This window comes from Falco biarmicus, chromosome 5 (assembly GCF_023638135.1).
Source record: "Falco biarmicus isolate bFalBia1 chromosome 5, bFalBia1.pri, whole genome shotgun sequence".
Classification (NCBI taxonomy): domain Eukaryota; kingdom Metazoa; phylum Chordata; class Aves; order Falconiformes; family Falconidae; genus Falco; species Falco biarmicus.
The window spans coordinates 83,400,132-83,408,636 of NC_079292.1; the positions used below are offsets into that span (position 1 = coordinate 83,400,132).

Consider the following 8,505-nt stretch of genomic DNA (forward strand, 5'->3'; position numbering starts at 1 on the left):
AATGATTTCTCAGAATTGTAACGAATATGTAAATGATTTCCCGGACAAATAACGGATAGCTATGAGTAAAGCAGGGACTGAAAAGACCCCTCGGCGTGCAAGACTTTGGTGAAGCGATCCCCCGTGCACCCAGCGCTGCCGAATAAAGACACCCTCCGCTCGCTCGGATGTTGGTGACGGATTCTTTCATCCCCCGGCGAGAGGCGCCGCTCGGCCCTACTGGCGCAGCGATGCGCTGCGGCGGCTGCGGCGCCTCCGACCCGCTGCTGCCCCGGTTGCCGCCTGGCGACGGCTGCCCCGCGGCCTGCAGCTCGGCGGGGCTGGCGGCGGCGATACGGAAGGAACAGCCGCTCGGGACAGCGGCAGCTCCCCGGCGGCAGGACTGGCCGGGTGAGCCGGGCGCGACGGGACGGCGGCTGCGAGCGTGGCCGGGAGGAGCGGGGCGGGCTGGGCGGGCTGGGCGCGGAGCCCCCCGCCTGCCCTGCTCCGGGCGGGCGCCTCGGGGGCTGCTTCTGGGGGATCCGGTAGCTTCATCCCTCTGCTGACCTGGGGGGTTTTAAGTGCTGGAGCCCAGCTGTACGCGGGGGTCTCGGGGTAACCTTAACGGACATCGTGCATCTATCTCTGCATGGGTTGTTTTTTTGACCGGACTCTTCTGTTTCTTACACGTGCTTTACTCCCTAACGTGCACTTCTTTCGCTTTTTAGATACATGCGTACCGCTCTCTTTTTGGAGAACAGTTGCAGGAACTGTCATCGTTGTTTCTGTGATTCTGCTGTGCATGAGGGTTACCTTAAGTGAGTGCGTCTATTTGTATAAAAAACAAGCCCTGGAAATAGAAATTCAGTGCTGCTCGCCGTCACTATGCGCTCATTGTTGCCGCGATCTTTCAGCGTTCCTGTCAGGGCCACTCCCGTCCGTTACGGCCCCCTAGAAAAGGAAATTGAAACTAATTGCACGACAGTTTGTTCTTGGGCAGTTGTTCCCGATAGCATTAAACTGACTTTAATTTTTCAGTTTTGCAGCAGGATTTCATTGTACTGCAGCACAGCAAAATGCTGATGCGTGACAGAGTTCAGCAGGCAGTACTGGCTTCTTGACCTGGCTCTGGCCTGTTATTTTTAGAGCTGAGTATATTGAGCTGCCCCCTGTTTAGGGTTACATTTTAGCTGCTTCAGGGTAGGTAACTAGTGTCTAGGTTTGTACTCTGTCAAAGACAGCCTTCTGCCCTGCTGTGCCCACCCCTGACGTCTCCAGTGTAGCTGGAGCTTTGCACTTGCTCCTGTCGGAGGCTGTTTGCTGGCACATGCCCAGCATGGGATCAGGGATTACTGCACCCACATAAGCTGGGTATCACTGGAGAAAACTGAAGACTGAGCACAATCCTTCAGTTGCATTATGTTCACGCACCTCCTGCTTAATTCAGTGCAAGTCACAGATATTTTTAAGCTAGAGGAAGCAGGTCTAGAATGTGTAAACTTGTATACAATTGTATTTTAAATAGGTAACGATGAGTAAATAACATTATTTTCATTTATTCGTTTGAACAGAAGGTCCACAGCTGGAGACGTGCCCTGATGACTGGCTGTACTACCAGAAGAAGTGTTACTATCATTCAGAAGCTGTAGCAAGTTGGAATTCCAGTCAGGAGTCCTGCTCTCGCTATGGCGCTTTCCTTGCAGTGATTGACAGCCACCAAGAGTTGGTAAGGTGTCCAGCATTCAGTGTTATGTCTGTTGCCCTAACAGCTTCTGTAACTCCATCACTTGTTCCCTTGCATAGCTTGAAACCCAGCATATATATGTGTGCCAGACTTCTTTGCCACCAGTCGGTACAACCTGCGGACTTTTTTCAGTGCGATGTGGTCTGTTCACTAAAATCCACTGAGAAATTCTGCTGCTACCTTAGAATGCATTGCAGAAATTTAAAAGGCAAACAATGTATAAATGTAAAGTCAAGTCTGAAAGAATATAAAAATGGAGTTGTGACTCCACATTACTAATAAAGGAGGATTTAAATTTAACTGGCAGTTTACGTGTCCATTTGAAGTCAGGCAATTTCACCTGTTCTCTCCTCTCATATCCTCTTAATGTTCATTCCTTCTCCAGGTACCCAAAAGTACAGTCAACAGCAATTTCCACACTAAATACAGCTCTAAACTAATTTTGAGCTTACAGACCACTAGTGGACATTAATGTGTTTTATCTTCTCGATAACCCTTTAAGTACACACTTCTTTAAAAAGGAGCTTTCATTAGCATAACAAATGGTTTAGTGGCCCACTAGGGAACAGAAATGTGCTGTTGGTTCAGTGCAAAGTAGCCAATCCCTCTGTTTCCACAAAAGGCGGAGACTGGCTGTAGTTATACGATGCAGGGACCCATGGTATTGAAAATACCTGCTTTGTGCAGTAGGTTCTACCTGTGGGTTTTTGTTGTTTTCAAACCATTTTTTTTACTATGTTCTTTAAGTCTTCTCTGGTGTCCTACCAATTCAGGGTGTTCTTTATGGCTGAGAAAAACAAAAGAAAATAGCACTATAGCAAATGTGTTTTCAGAGACGAATATAGGATCGTAAGGAAAGAATAGAGAAAGACTTCGTTTTATTCGTACTGCAGACAGTAAACTGTGTATGTGCCCTTGAATGCCCTGGAGTTTGGGTTTAGGTAGTCCCAACTGACATTATGGTCACAAATATAGGGAACAGGAAAACAGAATGAACTCACACACTTTAGAATACAACTAGTGTCAAGAGTGAAAGTGCGAAAATTGGGAAGTTGGGGGATTTTAAATGTGTGACTTGATTTTGATGGAGACATGACATCCAAGGAATTATGGTGACATAAGAGTCAAGGCAACCTGTGCTACATCAGGCATTGTGTCCCTGCTAAATATACGTCCTTGTACTGAAATGCCATTCTCATGGTGATACAGTGAAACCATTGTACTGGCTGGCTATTGTGTAAGTATGGTATTTCTGGTGACATATGTGGATGTTTTTAATTACAGGGTGGGGCAGGGTATAGGTGGATGGTCAGTAACACTCCGCATGACTACCAGCTAAATAGCTGGGACCTCATTGACTATTAGTAATGGATCTAGGGATTCCTTTAGTATTTCATCTCATTAAATTTAGCGGTAAAACCTCAGTGACCTGTGAAAAAAAATAGTCCACCACTGTGTATTCTGTGATGCAGTTTTTATATAAGAAGCTATATAATCATAAAAAAAAAATCTAATAGCCATGTCATTTTATTCTGTATTTTGTCTAGAACTTTATAATGTACCGACTACGCATAACAGACTTCTGGATTGGGCTGCGCAGGAAAGGAGGCAAATTCTTCTGGGAGAATGGAGAGTCATTTGATACAAAGTTGTGAGTTTTCTTTCAAATTTACTATGTGGGAGGAGAGTCAGTAGCTTTTTTGTCCAAGTAAAAAAGTTATTCTGTGTTACTATTCTACTGTCGATAAACCGGCATATCTTACCAAATGAGGGCTGTCCTATGGCTGTAAAAATGCTAATAGTATGCTATAAAACTAAGTTATGTCCCCATAGAAGTGGAGAAGGGGCATCATTGCCTGCTTTTTCTTGTGTTTGCGTAGCAGCTGTTTGGTTGTGCCTAGAGTAACTTGTTTTCGTGCAGTGGAGTGGATAACATTTGCCTTATTAGGAAGAATTACCAACATTAGATATTGTAAATTGTTTGAATTCCCTTGCCCTGTTGGTCTTGCAGGATTGATTCAACACTCAGCCAGCACAGACAGGGCTTCTTAAGACCAACTGAGGTGCTCGGGACCACGTTGCAAGGTCACTGGGCTGGGGGGTTGTGTCTCAGAAGGCATTGCTTTTGCCCACTTTGTATCCCGGAGATTGGCTCTCTTTGCAGAGACTCAGCAAAATCGGTGGGAAGTGGTGGCCGGGCCCCAGTCTGGCCTGGAGTACTGCTGCCATGGGTCCCGCAGGGATCCTCACTCTCTCCTGCTCAGGAGAATCGTGCCTTTTGTACTTACAACACATTGCAGACTGTGAAGTACAAGTACCTGTGGTGCATCTCTGTGGGGATCAAAGCAGCTTACTTTAATAGAAGCTGAATCAGAGCATCACGATGTCTTCCATGTGCACCTGAATTCTCATCCTTCCAATGAGAAGTGAGGCTCATTTTTAATAGTTCTGTGCTTCATTCTCCACCGTCTTAAAGACACCGTTTTACAAAGAATAAGAAATAAGTCTTCTAATTTTTAGACCAGAGTTCTGCTCTAATTTTTATTTTTCTCTTGGCTTTTTAGATTTCATGTCAATACAACAAATGACGGAAACTGTGTCTGTATAGATTCACCCTTCATCTCTACGAGAAGGTGCTCCTCGCTCAGGGACTCGCTTTGCACCATTGATCTGTTTAATGCCTAGACAAACTCTTAACAGGGAACAGCTGGCTGTGCAAATACAGAGCCTTTCTCTACAAGAAGTCGGAATTCAGAATATTGAAAGTTCATCATTTCAGAAAACGGACGTCTGGTTGCTGTAGGAGGTCCATGAGGGCAAGAGGTGCTGTGGCAAGGATCATACCTAAACTTCTCCAGGAGAAGCATACAGGGAGTAATAGTGACTCCATGTGAAAGAGGCAATTAGTTAAGAAGTGGCAGTACCGAGAGGAAACAAAGATACAATGGCTGTGGCAAAGAACAAAAGTTGCATCTTGGTAATACAGTTTCATTGTTGAAACTACTGAAGAACACAGCAATGTATACTTTCATTGAGAACTCTCCACTTAATAAATGATAATAATCATTATATCTAATTATCACTTAAATAATGCAAAGCCTTATTTTTTAAAGCAGCTAAAAGCATTGTTGGATGGACATGAAGGTCTTACTGAAAACACAGTTCATAGTGAACGCAGTGATGTTTTATCTGGTCCTCTGGAGCTCTGTAAATCTTTTTCTGAGAACTTCCAGTTTGTCTTTGTGGTAACTGTGTGAAATTTCATAAGGTGTTTTGACTTCCCTCCCCTTCTTTTCCCATGGGTGCGGGAGGGGGCCTGGAAATCAGGACCGTAGGTGGCAATCAGTTAGCTGAGGGGAATGTGCTCGAGCTTGTAGGTCATGAACCCTGGGAGGACAAGGAGTGTGAACAGATAACAATTAACAGGATGAGTGGGAACAGGTAACAATTAACAGGATGAGTCCTGCCGAGGGAGGATAGGGGAGTGAGAGTGAGGAAGGGATGGGCCAAGGAGAGGTAACACTTTGCTGTTAATTGATGACTGTAAACACTTACTTAAAGTGTCCTTTGTTTGTAGTTAACCACCAATCAGGGGTTGCCTAGTATGTAATGGAATCACTCTGTTTAAAGCGCGCAGCTTCTGAAAACATATAAACTCGTGGTTGTGTACGATAAATCGACATTTGCTTGCATCAAGCAGCGTCCCAGCTCTCCATCGCAGCTCATGGGGTTTTCAAATGTGATTGGTCTCATAGAATCATTGAGGTTGGAAAGAACTTTGAGATCATCAGGTCCAGCCATTAACCAAGGACTGTATGTGATATCCAAGGATATAAGCGTGAGCTTTGTAAGCCAGGAAGGCAGATAATAACTACATCTTCTAGCAAATGGCACTGGTCTTACAAGTCATATAGAGTGGAGCAGATTACACGTACTTATTCTCTATCACTCTGGCCTGATCTGGAAACATGACTGCCACTACCCAAAACTTCCCTGAATATGTGACTGTCATTTTGGGAGAGCTGAGGAAGTCAACTGCATTTAGAAGGGGAGAGACATGATACGTCGCATGGAAGGTGTTCTAGGGCACCTTAAAGTGAGGTGCTGTGGTGTTTATCTGTTTGCTTGCGCGGGGGGGAAAAAAAGGCTTTTATTGACTCCAGCACCGCTGTTTTATCGAGTGACTTGTGTGGGCAAGGATAGTTTTAACAGTCCATGGGAGGACCCTGGATTAATCTGTTTAAATTCTTGGTATGGTGTCCTGAAAATGGGTAGTGAGGGCATGAGAGGCTCACCTGGAAGATAGGTGGTTGGCTCCTGCCTGGTCACTCTCAGATTCAGCAGATACCTGCTTCCCAAAGTACGTGAATTAGAAAGGGTGGTTACTGGGTTTAAAAGTGTGAACAAGAATAAAGGCATTTTAAGCTAGGAAAACATTCTAGTCAGAAACAGGACACCATGTTAAGCTCACAGGGAAGATGAAGAGTCTGGCATACTGATCTTCAAAGAAATGGGAAGAAGAAAGCGTATTACTATAAATGCACTTGGTATTTATCCAGAAGACGTACTCCTTTGGAGGGAAAGAAATAGGCGAGAGGAGAAACTGGAACAGAGTAATCAATATATCTTTGCTTCCCATGGTCATTCTCCAAGAAAGCAAGTAAGGAATTGTGGACAGGATTCAAACTCCAGGGCAGGGGCCTACTTCCCACCACAGCTCGAAAGTTCAGTTGAAAGAGTCACATGAAGTGCCAGCCATGGTGAGAAGTCCATTTTGTGGTCTCTGTAAATTGCCTTGTAAATATGCCAGTAAATACTTCGGATAGTTACTCGGTATGATGCTTTGGGTCTCTGCTTTTTGTTGAGCTTCTTCCTCAGCTTTTGGTTTGTGGTGGTCCAAGACTGCTTTGTTTAGCTTATTATACCTGCTTCCTTACGGATGTTTAATTACTGTCTGTAGGTGGGCACAGAACATTTTTTAACAGTGAAATTCACAAACCCCGTGTAGGACCATGACAGAGTCTGTGAATTCATTATAAGCCTGACTGACTCTGAAGCGTCACCCTTCAGGTGACCCCTTCTCCCATGGTCCAGCCCAGGGGCTCAAGACCCAATTTCATCTCAACTGATACATTGCTTTCCCAGCTTGACCTTAGACTTGCCCTTGATGATCGGACACTTGGCTGAGCAAAGTTACTGACTGCACCTTCCCTGCTCCCATTAAAAAGTCTCACATGGCAGCTAAATTACAGCTAATTTCTAATAGCTAGTTGAAATAGCTTTAAGAAAATTAAAACCCATATAAACTTCCCTTCATTTTAAGCTTTTTTTGTCAAGGAAAACTTGCACAGTATGCATCGGTGTTGTGAGCTTCCCACACAAAGTTAGTTGAGGAGCAGAGTCACTTCTCAGTGATTTTGTAATTGCAATTCCAACAGGTGGATTGCTGAACAGAGTCTCCTTTTAAGCTTTCAGTCAGAGTAGCAGCCCATAAAAACAGAAGTTGAAAATAATACTTGGGTAAATATAATTGCTATGTATATTTCCTGGTAAAATTTAAATGGGGTCAATGGGTACATTATTTCTTGGTCTTCTAGGTTATAAAGTTTTTGTGTAGTAACCTCTTTGGCAGGCAGATCAGTTTTCCCTGCAGGATCTGCACAGAATCCAACATATTGTCTGTGATCACTTAATACAATCATAATTAGATTTGTTATAACAATTAAATTACATGTCTTTTCAGAAGTAGTTTCCTCATTCACCAAATAACATTTTCCATCTCCCAAAGTATGAAATTCCCCTGTGATTCCCCTGCGCTTCCTTACCACACTTGGACATGCTGTGAAGGTTGTCAATTCCCAATGGATTCATGCTATCCCTAATTCTGTAACCGATGGAAAAGTGATGATTTTCATTCAAAAGAACTGACTGGTACAGACAAACAAACCCAACTGGTAAGAAATAATCAGCAGCTGGAAGTTTTGCACAATGCTGAACTCCAGGAGAAGAGCAGGAGTCTGTGGGAACTTTTGCTCGTGTTTTTCTAAATATCACAGGAAATATATCTGTCTAGGCCAGCATTAGCAAAGGAAGGAAATTACAGGGAGTGAACGGTAGGAGCACTTGTCTTTCTCAGCAGTTTCACTTTTGCTTGCTGGTATTTATGGAATACCTATCATTCTTAAGTGCTTTCTTCTAAGCTATTGAAGCCATTCAGGCTTTGATTGAAATAAATGGACAGCAATCCCTGAAACAATAGGGGGGTTTATTCATTTTAGAATTACAAATTTTATCTTTTTTAATTCCTTAATATGCAAATAATACTTGTCCAAAACTATACAGTAAAAAATAAGTTATCCAAGCTTGCAAATGATACTTTAAGTGAGCAGAGCAGGGGACAGATCAGAATTCAACAGTATTCCTTTTTAAGCCCATATCCAAACTAAGACAGCATGTAATAAGAACAAGAGTAAGAATAAGAATAAACTGCTATGATGTTTCCTGCAAGAATAACACAGCAGTATTAGAGCTTTCAGTTTGTCTATTCAAAATTTCATCAACATATTTTCCTAGGAATTTTATCTGAAATACCACTGCTTCTAGTGGGATTTCACAACAGTTCTGAGTTTTTTTAATGCATCATAAAACCTTTAAAATCAAGGCTTTTATAAACACTGTGCATAAAATACTGTGTCACATTTTGGCAGAAGGCAGCTGATTATTAATTCAACCCAGTGTCACGTCCTTGTTATTAGTGCTGTTCATGATATGCACTGTGCAAT

At 43.3% G+C, this 8,505-nt stretch overlaps 1 protein-coding gene across 2 annotated transcripts; it reads left to right on the plus strand.

Moving 5' to 3' along the window:
* The first annotated feature begins 21 nt into the window (after nucleotides 1-21).
* Nucleotides 22-5,415, plus strand: LOC130150038 (C-type lectin domain family 2 member L-like). 2 transcript variants are annotated; one of them, XM_056340538.1, is made up of 6 exons: nucleotides 22-390; nucleotides 708-797; nucleotides 1,551-1,705; nucleotides 3,271-3,374; nucleotides 3,735-3,808; nucleotides 4,288-5,415. In XM_056340538.1, the coding sequence occupies exons 1-6, from the start codon at nucleotides 168-170 to the stop codon at nucleotides 4,329-4,331; spliced, it is 690 nt and encodes a 229-aa protein (XP_056196513.1). In that variant the 5' UTR covers nucleotides 22-167; the 3' UTR covers nucleotides 4,332-5,415. The 2 variants fall into 2 exon arrangements, with proteins under 2 accessions (XP_056196513.1, XP_056196512.1); XM_056340537.1 differs by lacking the exon at nucleotides 3,735-3,808.
* Nucleotides 5,416-8,505: the final 3,090 nt, after the last annotated feature.